At 37.5% G+C, this 14,902-nt stretch overlaps 1 protein-coding gene and 1 long non-coding RNA gene across 2 annotated transcripts in view; one reads left to right on the forward strand and one right to left on the reverse strand.

Annotated features, from left to right (window-relative positions):
• LOC137201682 (uncharacterized) overlaps positions 1-14,902 on the forward strand; it is a 208,086-nt gene that overhangs the window by 91,154 nt on the left and 102,030 nt on the right. The gene's annotated exons all lie outside the window — the stretch shown is intronic.
• SLC15A5 (solute carrier family 15 member 5) overlaps positions 1-14,902 on the reverse strand; it is an 89,441-nt gene that overhangs the window by 33,532 nt on the left and 41,007 nt on the right. Inside the window, 3 exon segments of the mRNA XM_067695792.1 lie at positions 4,413-4,514; positions 4,517-4,600; positions 12,395-12,581. Of these exon segments, the coding sequence (XP_067551893.1) occupies positions 4,413-4,514; positions 4,517-4,600; positions 12,395-12,581 (373 nt within the window).

Below are 14,902 nucleotides of genomic sequence, written 5' to 3' on the forward strand. Positions count from 1 at the left end.
TTTTTTTTTTTTTTTTTTTTTTTTTTTTGCAGTACGCGGGCCTCTCACTGATGTGGCCTCTCCCCCCGCGGAGCACAGGCTCCGGACGCGCAGGCTCAGCGGCCATGGCTCACGGGCCCAGCCGCTCCGCGGCATGTGGGATCCTCCCGGACCCGGGCACGAACCCGTGTCCCCTGCATCGGCAGGCGGACTCTCAACCACTGCACCACCAGGGAAGCCCCAAGTTGTAGTCTTTACAGTGGCCACTTTGACTCATCTCTTACCAGTTTCTCTCTTCCTCACTCCTCCAACTGCATGAGACCCCTTGCACTTTCTTGCCAGACACACCTCCCATCTTTGCATTTCCTGACTGCTTTTCCAGCAATGATATTCTTTACATATATCCATGTGGATGACTCCCTCAACTCTTTCAAGTCTCTGCTCAAATGTCACCTCTCACTGGGGTCTATCCTGACCAGTCTTTTAATGCTGCAACCTGTTCTCTCCCTACTTGGCATTTCTGATTCCCCTCATCCTTTTCTATCTTTTCTTCTTTGCACTCATCAACTTCTAACATGCTCTGTGATGTATTTATTACATTTATTGTGTATTACCTTTCTCCCCTTGGTAGAATATAAGTCCTACAATGGCAGAAATATTTTCTTTCTTTTTTTTAAGCTGATGTGTCTTAAGTTCCTAGAGCAGTGTCAGGCATATTGTAGACACCCACACAGTATTATTTGAATAAACAAAAACAAGTTATGAGATAGCTGGGGTATGCACTGCCATGATTAAGACATAATTTGAAGTGTTTTTTTTTTTTTTTCTTGCAGATCATCTTCAATGTCCACCATGATTTAGCGAGGTAAAAAATGTCCACTGAAATTTCGGAAGTGATCCACTGTGCTTGCTTTCTCAGTGCTAACAGTGTAGGACACTGTCAGTAATTTGAATAATATATTTTTATTATACTCAAATAGAAATGGCTATAGAGTTCATCCATTCATTAGTTTATTCAATCTAGTATATAAAATATACTTACTTATCACCTACCATATATGTGTACTTTTCAGAACACAGAAGAATACAGAGATGAAAAAGAAAGATCAGAAAATGTACTTCAAGACTGTACATTCTCATGGTGAGAGGCAGGCAATAAACATACACTTATAAATAAGAAAATTTTTGATTCTCACAAGTGTTATTTTAAAAAAAGTGGAACAGGGTAATGGACTGGAAGATGATGGGATGACCAGGGAATCCTCTCTGACGAGATGATCTTTGAGAAAACTCAGTAATGAGGAGAAGCCAGCTGCTTGAAGAGGAAAGAAAAGAGATTCTAGACAGAAGAAGTTCAAAGGCCTTGGGGCAAAAATAAGTTTGACACCTTAGAAACACAGAATGAAGATCATCAAATTTCTAGTGAAGCGATCAGGGGAAAGAATGTTATAGAATGTGGTTGGAGCAGTACACGGAGGCTGAATCATGTGGAGTCTTACTCACCATTTAAGGAATTTATCTCCAAATCCCTATTGTGGAATTTTAAGCAGGGGAACGACAGGACTGATGTTTTAGAAGGAGCAGGATAGCTGTTAAGAGAATGGGCTCAGGCAGGAGAGGAAGCAGGGAGACAAGTTAGGAGGCTCAGAAAGAATTGGGATTAGAGGACTTCCCTGGCGGTCCAGTGGTTAAGACCCCATGCTCCCAGTGCAGGGGGCAAGGGTTCAATTCCTGGTTGGGAAAGAACTTGCATGCCTTGTAGCATGGCCAAAAAAAAAAAAGGAATTGGGATTAGAGACCAGGTGGATAGCAAAGGACGTAGTGAGTCAGAGCCAGATTTATTTGTCATTTTTTCATTTTAAAAAATTTTATTTTTAGTGAAGTACAGTTGATTTACAATGTTGTATTAATTTCTGCCATACAGCAAAGTTTATTCAGTTATACATATAAAGACATTTCTTAATGGTTTTTCTTCCATTATGGTTTATCTCAGGATATTGAATATAGTTGCCTGTGCTATATAGTAGGACCTTGTTGTTTATCCATCCTATATGTAATAATTTGCATCTGCTAACCCCAAACTTCCAGTCCTTTCCTCCCCCACCCCCTCCCCTCTGGCAACCACAGATCTGGTCTCTAGGTCTCTGAGTCTGTTTGTGTTTCATAGATCAATTCATTTGGAGACAGGGCCAGATTTAGATTATATTTCAGAGTAAAGACAAAGACTTGCTGTTGGATTGGAGGTGAGAAGTAAGGAGAAAAAAGGGACCTAAAACAACTGGTGAGAAAGACACGATTCTGCCCACACTGCCAGGTCTCCTGGTGCTCACTTTGTGGTAGGTGTGGTAGAAAGAGTTATGAGCCGTACATCTGTGCTTGAGCCCTGAGTCTTGGACTATTAATTTAGTGAAAGATAGTAACAAAAATAACAGCATACATTACTGCTGCTAATACTGAGTGCTGTCTATATATTCGACACTCTGCTTTTTTCCTTTACGTGAAATATTTCACTTAGTCCTTACGATATCCCTTCCCCATTTTATAGATGATGAGAAAGGCTCAGAAATGCAGAATAATTTTGCCAAGGTCACACAACCAGTCAGTGGCTGAAGTGGGTTTGAATTCAGATCTGCCTGACTTTAAGACCATAGATATTAACAGCTATGCTGTACTGCCTTCCAGAAGAGTGATTCTTGATTTTACAGTTCAAAACACCCTTTCACATTTTATGTCATTTAATTCTCAAGAAGTAGGCTTCATTCCCATTGACTGTTACACTGATGCTGTGATATAAGGAAGGATTATAATTATTTCCATTTTAAAGATCTAAAAGGTGAAGCTTAGTGGTTAAATGAATTTTTAAGGTCACACATGTAGTAAGTGACAAAGCTGTAAATCAAAACAAAGTTTCTGGTCCCTACCCCATGAGCTCTATAGAGGATAAGTCAGTTGACTTAGTTTGACCTCAGTTTCCAGATGGGTAAATCAGGGATGGGTGGACTAAATGATTTATACTACATGATCTGCCTCTTTAAGTCTATGTGTGTAAGTGCCTCTCTGGCTTTTGTGTGTTGAACCACAATTGCTTAGCTGGCTGGGCATTTCCTGACTGTATTCACTCATCACCTTCATACATTACCTTTCTTCACATCTAACCTATAAAATTCTGGCTGACTACGTCCAACAATTTTCTGGAAACATCAAGGAAGTCACAAATATTTGTGTGGTGGCATTCTTTTATACTTCTGTTGTATTCCTTGTAGTGTTAAACAGTGATAGCCACATTTTAGAATCTCATAAAACCTTTTATTTCATGTGGAATGAAATGATTTAAAATTATAAAAAAGAAGTCTAACATATGTATGACTGTAATGACACAATTTTATTTTGACTTTTTTCAAAGAACTGCTTCAGCATCATATATATGTACGTGTGCATGTATATATATATATAATATATATTTCTTTAAGGAATTTAAGAATAACTGAAGATAATAGAATCATTGAAGATTTTAAACAAGGGAAATGGTAGAATTGTCATTTAGGATAATTACTCAAAAGGTTGTGAATTGAGTAGCTAGAACAGGAGAGATGTTAAAGGTAGGAAGAGTTAGGAAGTTATCAAAATAATCTTGGTAAAGTATAATTGGTGCTTGAGTTACAATCAGGATTCCCCATACAGGGAACAATAAGGAAGATAGAAATATAGGATGCAATAGATCACACTGATAAACACACACACACACTCACACAAATACACACACACACATTTCTGTGCAAGAAGTCACAGAAATATTTTGATGAATTTTAAAGTGGCTAGTTTAATTAATATCAGCCATCTAGATATGCCAGAAAACACTGGATTTTTAATAAAGTTACTTTGAACCTGTCTTATGAAACACTAGTTATCCCACTTAATTTAGTGTAATTTAATTTAAAGACATTGAGTTGTCTGGAAAATTGACTCAAATTTTCATTGCTTTGCATACTTATATACTCTGAAAGTACATTAGAAATGTCATTCTTGGAGGGAGTATATATGTGAGTTTATCTATGAATGAGAGGGAGCGGGGTGGGAACAGGGAAGGGAGAAGAGGAGAGTTTGCATCTGCATATGTCAGTGGTGTCTTCTAGATTTTAGCAAAGTTTTTTCCTCCTGTCGTGTATCTGACCAAATGATCACTGCCTTTAACCAAGTTAGTAAATCTTACGTTCCATTCTATCTATATTCAGGTAGAATTAATGATAGTCTGTATGTAGTAAAGGAAGGAAGAGTAATTATACATTTTTTAAAAATGAGGGTGATGCATAGGCTTGTTCTGAAGCATTGTGGGAAATCTCCAGGGTGGGACTAGATCTCCAGCTGCTTGAGGTGATGTGTTCTGTGTGAAGACTCAGTATGTTCTAACAGGTGGTGAAAAAATTGTTACTCACAGGCTGGGTTGACCAGAGTTTCAGCCACTCCAAGTAAAATGTATTGAAGAACCAGGTGGAAACAGGGCATGGAGGAAATGGTGGCAACTTTGCCTGAAAGGACTGCTTGACTGGATGGAAGTGCTTTCTGTGTATTTCAAAGAAGCCAGCTACCATCACAGACAATGCAGCAGAAAGATTGCCAGCAACTGAAGAAAAAGTGAAAAAGAAAAAAAAATTTTAAAGAGCCTCCAAATCAGTGTAATAGGCTATAGCATTTCTTACACATGGACAGTAGAGGATGTATCCTCAACATCTGTTGTCTTTGCTGATGTTCCGAGGATATCCAGATGCCAGCTAACTGTGTTGTGTGATTTTCCTGTGCTCAGGCTCTGGTCTCTCAGAAATGGCTACATTAGTTCCCTATTTCCTGACTTACTGGTTACATGGCCTCAGTTATTTAACCTCATTATCTCTTTCCTCAGCTCTAAGATGGGGTTGAAGACACTTACTTTGTAGGATGGCTATGAGATTTAAAGACAATGTACAGTTATTATTGTAACGGTTCCTGGTAGCAATTAGTAGCAATTATTATTGAAGCTAAAGCAATGGTTTTGAACTTTTATCCTCAGATAAGTTATATTATTCTGATAACTTTTTTAGATATATCTGAATCAAAAATGATTTGGGAAAATTTTAAATAAAATGATCTCTTTATAAGATTTTAATTATTATTGAAAAACAGTTTTGAAATAACCTGTAAGCATCATCAGTCCTCAGTTTTCTGACATTTCTCTAATCTTTTCAGAAAAAGTAAAGCAGCTATTACAGAATTAAAGACTAGAAACTTTGGCTTAGGAAAAAAATATTAAAGGTGAATTAACTAGGAAACAGATATAAATGGAAGCAATTATTCAGATAGTGGTTCATCTTTTCTCTTTTACTTTTAAGGAATTATCTAGGAATTTTTGGTTGAAAATGAGTAGAGATTTTGTTACAATTTTGGTACAGTTTATATCTACTGCAACCATTCCATTTCTCAATTTATCATTCCTATTACTGGACTTAATCCCATTGTTAGAGCAGAGGCAAACTTCAGCTTGATGGAATTTACTTGAAATTTAGAGATAGTCACCTTTTGCTAACTTGCATAAAAGTTCAGATAAGGCAAAGCTTTCAATTCAGAAAAATCAATCTAATGTTTAAATAGCTTAGTGTTTGTTTTGGTTGATAGAGAAACTGGTAGGTAAATTTTTTGATTGTATCTCAGCATTTAAATGTATCCATAAAATCTGCCCTTTACTGAGACCTCAAGAAATAGAAGGTGTAAAAAGGGAGGAAATCTGAATAACAGAAAACTTGAGGAATTTTAAAATTTATTATTACTTTAAATTAGGTTCCACGAAGGCCCATTCATTAATGAAGTAGAGATTTTGGCTCTGTTAACAGTTCATATTTAAAAAAGGAATTTTAATATTATCTACCTTTAAGATAAAATTCATCACAGGATTTATCTAGATTACTTGGCACATTAAGACTCACCAGAAAGAGACCTGAAATGTCAATTCAATTTAATATTTACTCTGTTACCGCTATATGTAAAGCAGTTTGCTGGGGCAGTTGGGACCAGATTTGGCCCGTGAGTGTAGTGGTTGGCCAAACCTTGGTTTAGTCATCAGGTTTTATGGCTTACTGATGAATTTTAGCTCTGACTTGATGCGGAATTGTGGCATTTTTACCTGGGCCTCTGTTTCCTGTACATAGGCGTGAAATGTGAGAGAGAAGTCTCTTGGCCTCTTGCTCTGTCCTTGAAACTCAAAGTATAGTCCCTGATCAACAGCTTAGGGATCACCTGGAAGCTTGCTAGACATACAGAATCTCAAGCTTCATCCTAGAAGGACTGAATCAGATCTGCATTCAACAAGATCCAAGAAGACTTCTACACACGTTAAACTTCTCTAGCATAGAGCACTCTGAGACCTGGTCTAGGAAAACCCAATGAAAGATAGTTCTCCAATTTCAAGCAAAGCACAAATATTTAACTCATTTACCTAGATATTTTAGGGCAAAGTGTATTTTACCTGAAGCATCTAGGTAACTACATTTGCTTTTTATTTGCTGCTGCACTCTGGTGCAAGTGAAAAATGGCTTTTTAAAAATTCATAACAAAGTTGGATTCCAACCTAAATTTAATCTGCTCCATTTTTATTCCTAACTTCTATTAGGTCATAACTCGTCCAAAGCAGAGTGCAGTTTATCAGAATGTACACATTTTACACCTCTAGCAGATCTGTATTTACAAGATAAAGCACATGGTTCCAAAGGAGATATTATATTCAGATAAATAATGTATGTTTTAATATTGGCTGTGTGATTGTAGACAGGTCTATAAAAGTCTTAAAGCTCTTATAGTTTGTTCTATTATCCCACCATGTAATAATTTTCCAAACTAGACCACAATGAAATTTTTAAAAGTCAGAATTTATTCAAACATTTCGGTTGTACTTGCCATTTCCTATTGAAGCAGAATCTAATACTACAATATAGATACGTTAAGATTCTTCCATTATTGGTTAAATTTACCTCACTGAGAAAACTATGGGTTTTTTATGTGTAGTTTGATGTATGAGTCTCTGATGTGTAACACAACAGTAAATATGGAATTCTACTGAGTCCTTGAGAAATTGCCCTTGGATCCATGATTTTGGAAAATTCTGAGAATATGAAATTAGCTAATGTAAGAATATACTGGTGTCCATAAAACAGTCTTATAGAGACAGCTGTGATTTTATCATCATACATATCTGCTGCCTTTGTGGAAGATCCTTCTCACCCACTATTAGAATGGCATATGTTTTTTGCTTTATTGTTTCTCCTACTAGTGGTATGTTGCTGTATTTGAATTGAGCTATCCATATTCTGTCTTTCGTTTCTCTTTAGACCACTGGGAACTCATTTCAGGAGATTCGGCTTCAGTTTGTGTTTAAACTTCTGAATCTGGAACAGGTAACTCATTTACATGGAGATCAGTTATACAAGTGTATCTGTAAGGCATAAATGATTGCTTCAGATGGTTTACTAGATGGTCGCCTCAAATTTAATTCCAGTGTTCATGTCAACTTTAAAAGTAAGAACCTGAGAACATTAACGTGCTTTCATTAAACAAGTGAACAACCGAATGAACGAGTTATTCAGGCTAGATATTTGCATGTTACTTCTTTTAGTGTTTATACACTTCCTCTTGCCAGGTATTTTGCGATGGGTATGCACTGTGATGTTTCTTGGGAAAATGTCACAGTTCTAAAAACTATAATAGAGAAAAAGTAGTTTTGATGAAATAATCCTACTTTCAATGAAGGTGATTGGATCTCTGACTTGGTTTTTAATTTATCAAGCATTTTGATTCCAACCAAAAAGAAATTCTATATCGCTGCCAATTATTAGGACTAGTAGAAGTTAATGGTTATACAAGAAGGAACCAACACCTTGGCTGTACCTATATCATAAAAGACTTTAAGTTAGAATTTGAATTTTCAAGTTTTATTTTAAAGAGGAAGGTCTGGCAGATATTTGAATATACTTCATCTGCATTTCAATATCAATGCTACTTAAAAGCCCAGATAGTTGCTACCTGCTGTGTTGTACACGTTTGCTTTGTATAAGGCTTAATAACAATCTTAATTAGGCTAATCTTAGTCAGATTAATACTTGTGTGTGTCAGCGCTAGCTACTAAACGCTACATACTGCAGGGCTTTAGTTAATGGTAAGGAAAGGAAATACTCATGGTGTAAACATTTTTGAACTGAAAAAGGCTAAAACAAAGGATATCCAACGATGACAGAGGATAAATCACAATATCACTGATTCTAGATTTTTAGTGTACTAAGACTGACTTTTAAACAGACAAATGTGTCACACGTAACATTAGGAAAATACAGTCTTGATGAAACACTCTGAGCGTATCAAACCTTTGCCTTTCACAGTTCTGGAAGGTTTGGAGATTTTTTTATTGTTGGTACTTTGGTACACTTGTCTTCTTTAGCTGATAAACTCAAGAATGTCCTATCTTGAATAAGAAACTCCTCTTTCGTTGCACTGTTTATGAGCTAGATGAAGGAAAGTGAGCTCATTTTTTTCCCTTTATTAAATTTCTAGTTTGACCAACTGAATGAGATTTCTCTATCCCTCACTCTTGGCCGGGGGTGTGATTATCCATGTCAAACACTAGGCATCGTCATTGTCTATACCATCTGCCTCCTTAAACATGATGGGGAATGACTGAATGTGAAAGGGAGTGGGGGACTCCAGGAGCAACTACTCATTGTGATGACAAAATTTTTTATTCACTTCATAGCCTTAATTGGAAATCACAGTCAGGATTCCAAATTAACACTGATAACTTCTATAATCTAAGAACTATGTATGGCTGGTAAGTGGAATAATGATGATGATGATGATGATGTTGCAATGGGCTTAGAATTAGAAGGTCTGAATTCAAATAAGACATTATCTTTGAGACCCTTGACCTAGTAAATGATGAATTATCATAAAGTTAAGTGGGGTATGTATATGAAGGTGCCTAGGTTCCAATTAGGAATTCATAAATATTTGTATGTTCATAATTTATATACTTATATACTTCACTCACATTTTCAAGGCACTTGGGTTCAAAGTGAAAGTAAATTTTAATGTTAGATTAATTCAGTTATGTAAATTACTATCAAAAAGTACCCTAGGTTTATGTTTATATGTCCTGATAAAACTTATTCATCTTCCATAATCACAAGCAGAATATGGAAAACTTAAGCAAACATTTAGTTAAAAAGATGCATACCTCTTTATATTCCCATAGCAAAATGTTATGCAAATAAGTGAACAAGTATGTAAATGAACAAATGAATGGAGTCTGGCTTAGAAACAACTGAATTCAGTATTCTGTATGCAGAAGAACATAGCTCAGTTTTTTTAGATGAATCTAGTTTCTTTCTTTTTCCTGCCCAATAAGTCTGTTACCACTCTTCATAGGGAATATTTAGTTCATTAACATCAAACAATATGTTAGATAACTCTGTCTAACTTTCCTCTATCCAGAAAAGCACACACACTTCTTTAAGAATAAACATGATTTCAAATATGCAAGAGTGGAGAATTGTCCAAGAGAAAGTTGCTCATATTTCAAGGGAATTTAAGATTTCTTATTCTCAGGATTTTTTTTTTTTTTTTTTTTTGGCTGCACAGCATGGCTTTTGGGATCTTAGTTCTCCAACCAGGGATTGAACCTGAGCCCTCACCTGGTCAGCAGTGAAAGTGTGGAGTGCTAACCACTGAACTGCCAGGGAATTCCCAGGAAGGATTTTTTTTTTTTTTTTTTTTTTTTTTGGCGGTACACAGGCCTCTCACTGTTGTGGCCTCTCCCCCCGCGGAGCACAGGCTCTGGACGCGCAGGCTCAGCGGCCATGGCCCACGGGCGCCGTCGCTCCGCGGCATGTGGGATCTTCCCGGACCGGGGCACGAACCCGTGTCCCCTGCATCAGCAGGCGGACTCTCAACCACTGCGCCACCAGGGGAGCCCCCAGGAAGGATTTTTAAAGTAGTTCTTTCAGTCATGTTGTATACCATATTTCTCTGAAGTAGCCCAATTAAAAAAATTTTTTAGTACTAAAGCATAATTTGGAAGCATAGACTCAATTTTCATGATTCTGTACAGGACTGCCAAAGTGTCTGGTATTTTGCAATGTAAATTTACCCCCATTTTCTTCTGCATTCAGTATATTAATAGTACACTTGCTGTGGGTAGGTACGATGTCTTTTCTTTTGTATCCTCAAATAGTGTCGGGCATTCACTAATACTGATTTGGATTTCACTGGCAGACAAAAAAAACACTTTTTAAGATTTAAGGACTGTCAAAACCTATTAAGATTTATAGTTTGCCTAAACCTATGGCAATAAATAATGTCAGGGTTACTGGCTTATGGAATAAATCAAAACAGAATATGCACTAAAGACCTCTACAGTTGAAGATAAAATAAACTAGGGAGAGTTTAGTCACTTGAGTTCTTTCCAAAAACAAATCTACTTTGTGATGTGATCTTGTTGATGGCTTTGGTAAATAGGAAGCACATACCCTAAAATGTAATTTATAAACAGAGGAACAGCAAAATATATAATAATGGGTTACTAGAAGACTGCTTGGTCTTCACAGATCTCTACAAAGGAGGAATTAAGAATAACAACTGGTTAACCAAGAGAAAAGAATCAGTTGCTTGACCTTGGCTATTTCAATGAAGTTATTTCTCAAGTAGATGATAAGACATAAAGTTGCCATTGCATGCTATTTCTTTTTTTTTTTTTTTCGGTACGTGGGCCTCTCACTGTTGTGGCCTCTCCTGTTGCGGAGCACAGGCTCTGGACGCTCAGGCTCAGCGGCCATGGCTCACGGGCCCAGCCGTTCCGCGGCATGTGGGATCTTCCCGGACCAGGGCACGAACCTGTGTCCCCTGCATCGGCAGGCGGACTCTCAACCACTGCGCCACCAGGGAAGACCCATGCTATTTCTTAAGCGTTTCAAACTCCCTTTGTTTTGTGTTTATACTCACCAAACAATGAGACCTGCCCCTTGCAAATGATGACTCAATATTAGTTAACATTTATAGAGTTTTCACTCTGTGTCCCAATTGGGCTCCAGGTACTGGTGTCACCCTGAATGATTTCAAAAGTCTTACAGAACAAAGGGACCCAAAATTTATCTCAGGCATGCCCCTCAATAAAAAAAAATAAGTGAACTAGAAGACAAGAAAGGTTAAGTGGCTTTTCCAATTCACTCAGGAGCAGCTCAGTACAGAGCAGGGGCTGAGACCTCCATTTCTGGTCGTTAGATTGAGCCTGGTTTTCCTGTGCCATCGTTTGTCATCTTGTTCCACGGCAGCACCTGAGGGACCACAGCGAGGCAGAGGAGAGTGTGACCAGAATGCTCCTCCTCTCCCATTTCATTGGCAGAAATTTTATTTTACAGTCTATTGATTGTGTTCTGAGTAAGAAGTCCTACATTTTTTTTCACTTTAAAAAATGGGAGTAGACCAAAGAATCCGCCTGCCAATGCAGGGGACACGGGTTTGATCCCTGGTCCAGGAAGATCCCGCGTGCTGCGGAGCAACTAAGCCCATGTGCCACAACTACTGAGGCCCGCGCTCCTAGAGCCCGTGCTCCACAACAAGAGAAGCCACCGCAATGAGAAGCCCGTGTACAGCAACGAAGAGTAGCCCCCGCTCGCTGCAACTAGAGAAAGCCCACGCGCAGCAATGAAGACCCAATGTAGCCAAAAATAAATAAAATAAAATAAATTAATTTTAAAAAATAGGAGTAGACCGTAACAACAGCAAGGCTGTAATTATATGAAGTAATGGATGTGTTAACTAACCTTATTGTGATAAATATTTTGCAATATAGACTTGCATCAATTCATGACACTGTGCACCTTAAACTTATACAGTATGTCAATTATATCTCAATAAAGCTGGAAAAAATGTTTGAAAACTACTGTTATACACTTTACTATTGGAAGAAGTACTACATTAAAGCTGTGAATACGACTGACTTTTAATAAATTTTTCTGCTGGTTCAGAAGTTAAAGCCTCCCAAATGTAGCTCAGCATTATTTTTTAGGTCCATTACCTGTGTTAATTTTTAAGAACATTCTCAGCATCGACTTAAGAGTAGAGACTGCTTTACTTGAAAAAGAAGAGGCCATTTGGTGGCATTGGAAGTTGCACCAAGTCTTTATGTGTATCTTCTGAGGAAGCATAAAAGGATGAAAAGAAAATGGGACACTGATGTCTATGTAGAGATTTGAGAAGCTGGACATAATCACTCTCAAATTCACCTTCTTCCCAATTTGTCAAAATCAGACTACCCCAGAGCATATTGCTAGCTTAGATCCTAGTACAGTGTTTTTTTATTTTAAAAGTTGTAAACCATTCACTTGAAATGGTAAGCTGTACTTACTAATGCATGCCAACAGAAATGGGCCATCTCTCTTAGAGGGATATAGGCAGGTGCTGAAATACTCCATTAAAGGAGCTAAAAGTAGTAGTGGTAGGATGCTGACGACATTCATTACTGCAACTGGCAGAAGAAATCCACCCAAATTCAGGTTGGAATTCATGGTCTGCAGATAATATCCTGAAGGAATCTGTATTTGAAGCGGGAAAAAGCCATTCAGTAAGACTTTTAAATTTTAAATTTTAAAGTAACTTTGGAGGAAGTGTCCTGTGGCAGATTCCTTGTCCCTTGCCAGTACTCTGTGACAGATGAGCTGGATGTTCCCCGGGTCTCCAAGGTCATGATTATGAACTGACAAAGGAGAGTAGGAACTGTGTCTAGTCTATTGACAATTCTACTGATTCTTTATGGACGAATATTTTGTCCTCTAGTCTATCTTCTTAATTTTCCTTGGAAAGGTAAAAGTGACCCTAATTTTGTGCTTGGGATGACACATAAGAAATCATGTAATAAATTTTGCATATAAGCAAATAAGCTTTTTGTTTTTCCCAACAATAAAGCAAAAGCCAGTAGAAAGTATTAAGACTTTCATTTTCACCTGGATTAAAAAATAGTTTGGGGCTAGACTAGATCCTTTAAATACCATCAAGTTTGATGGCGAAATAGGTAAGAATGATTTTTCCCTAAGAGGGGACCCAGTGAGGAAACACATTACTTGTTGTAGGCTGTCTTTATAGGCTACCTGGATTGGCCTTGTTTTTAACATAAGCCAAGTAAGACGAGAAAAGGGAGAGAAAACATACTTGTGTCTATACTCTCCTTTTAAACTAATTGTGTGGCACTAGAGGACCAAAAAGGGAACTCCAAGAAAAAAGTTGCACAATAAAGTAGCAGAAATGAAAACGAAAACAAAACACTAACAACACCTCTACCTCACTGGAAACCATCAAGGTAGTGTTAGAATTTTTTTAAAAAAACCTAATACTAACTAAAACTCTAACATTAACTTGGAGTCTCTTCAAGTATTCCTAACCTCTCATTAGGTCACAACATCAGAACTAAAGTACAATGTCACAGGAAAAGGGGCATCTCCTCACTTTTATAGTTCATGAGCTGTGTTGCAATAATCACATCTTTGTCATTATCATTAGTAGCACAGAGTATTTCTTTCCTTCCCAGGGGCACACAAAGCTACTGAGTGGCTTGGCGAGAAAGTCAACCCAAGTCTTGTCCTTGAGGAATGGATTCTCCATTTTTTCTTACAGTGTGTGAACTACATTAGGAGTCCTGCCTTACCTCCATCCTGGGAGAGCAACCCAGCTCAAACATCCAGATAACAGCTTCTTGTTTGAAACCTTCACTAACTCCTTCTCTATTATCAATTGTGCAATTCGAGGAGGTATAAGGAGAAGCAGAGTCATAAGTCAGTATAGCTGCTAACCAGCCCACCAGTTGTAAAATCAGCCTATTGCTATGTTAACTGCCTAAATCCAGGAATGGACCACATTTTCACTGAGATTCTTTCTATCTGTATAAAATATGTCCTGGTGATAATTTATCTTCCAATCTTTAATTTGACCCTTGGGATTGTAAACAGGATTGTTTTGGTTGGGTACAGATGGCAAGAGGGAAGGGAGTATTAGCTAGTTCTGCCCTAGTTCAATCAAAATATTAAGCATGTATCCCCAGTCAGAGGAAAATGAATGATGGTTTTTAAAATAGTGCTGGCAGCAGAACTACTCTAAGACTGAAAGGATCTCAGTACAACTTGAAAGTTTCTGTTACTGATTTCAAGTGAGAATTATTGTTAACAGGAATAAAGTTATTGTCGGCATGAATCACAGACACAGAAACCTGTTAACTTAATAATGTGGCAAATGTACTATTAATCTTTAGTGAAGCAATATTAATATATTGCATAATCTAAAAAAAGGCCCCGATAGCTTGAAATCATTTCTGCTTCTGCCTCAAGTTCTGAAATCATCTCCTTTAAAAATTTTAAATACTTTTATTTCATACAAGCCTCTGAGAATTCAGGAATAACTGCTGTCAATAAAGATTCATTTTCACCTTTGAATGGCCAGTAATGTCAAATGGCAACATCATTGGCCTTAATATCAACATATTTTAAATGTATGTCTTGGAACTGAAGGTCAATAATGGCTACTAAATTTAAAATATGGAATTCGATGATGTTTTATTCTTGGTATTTTGATCGCCTTTATACTGGTGATTATTTCATCTGGAGGTAAAAATCTTATTCCAGCCTATCCCAATGGAAGTTACCTCTGCCTCCCTTGAGAAGTACATTCTAAACATTTTCTTTGAAGTTTCTGGTATAACATTACTGTATATGATTTTGGAACCTGTATAGTCTGTACCAGGGATTTTTAACCCAGCTGCAAGAGAGGCATACTGGGTAACAGCAAAGTGTGGGCATTGATACCAGCCTGGGCTAGGGATAGCCCCTCTGCCATATGCTAGTAGGGTAACCAAGAACCAATTGCAAGT

Source organism: Pseudorca crassidens, chromosome 11 (genome assembly GCF_039906515.1).
Source record: "Pseudorca crassidens isolate mPseCra1 chromosome 11, mPseCra1.hap1, whole genome shotgun sequence".
In the NCBI taxonomy this organism is placed as follows: Eukaryota; Metazoa; Chordata; class Mammalia; order Artiodactyla; family Delphinidae; genus Pseudorca; species Pseudorca crassidens.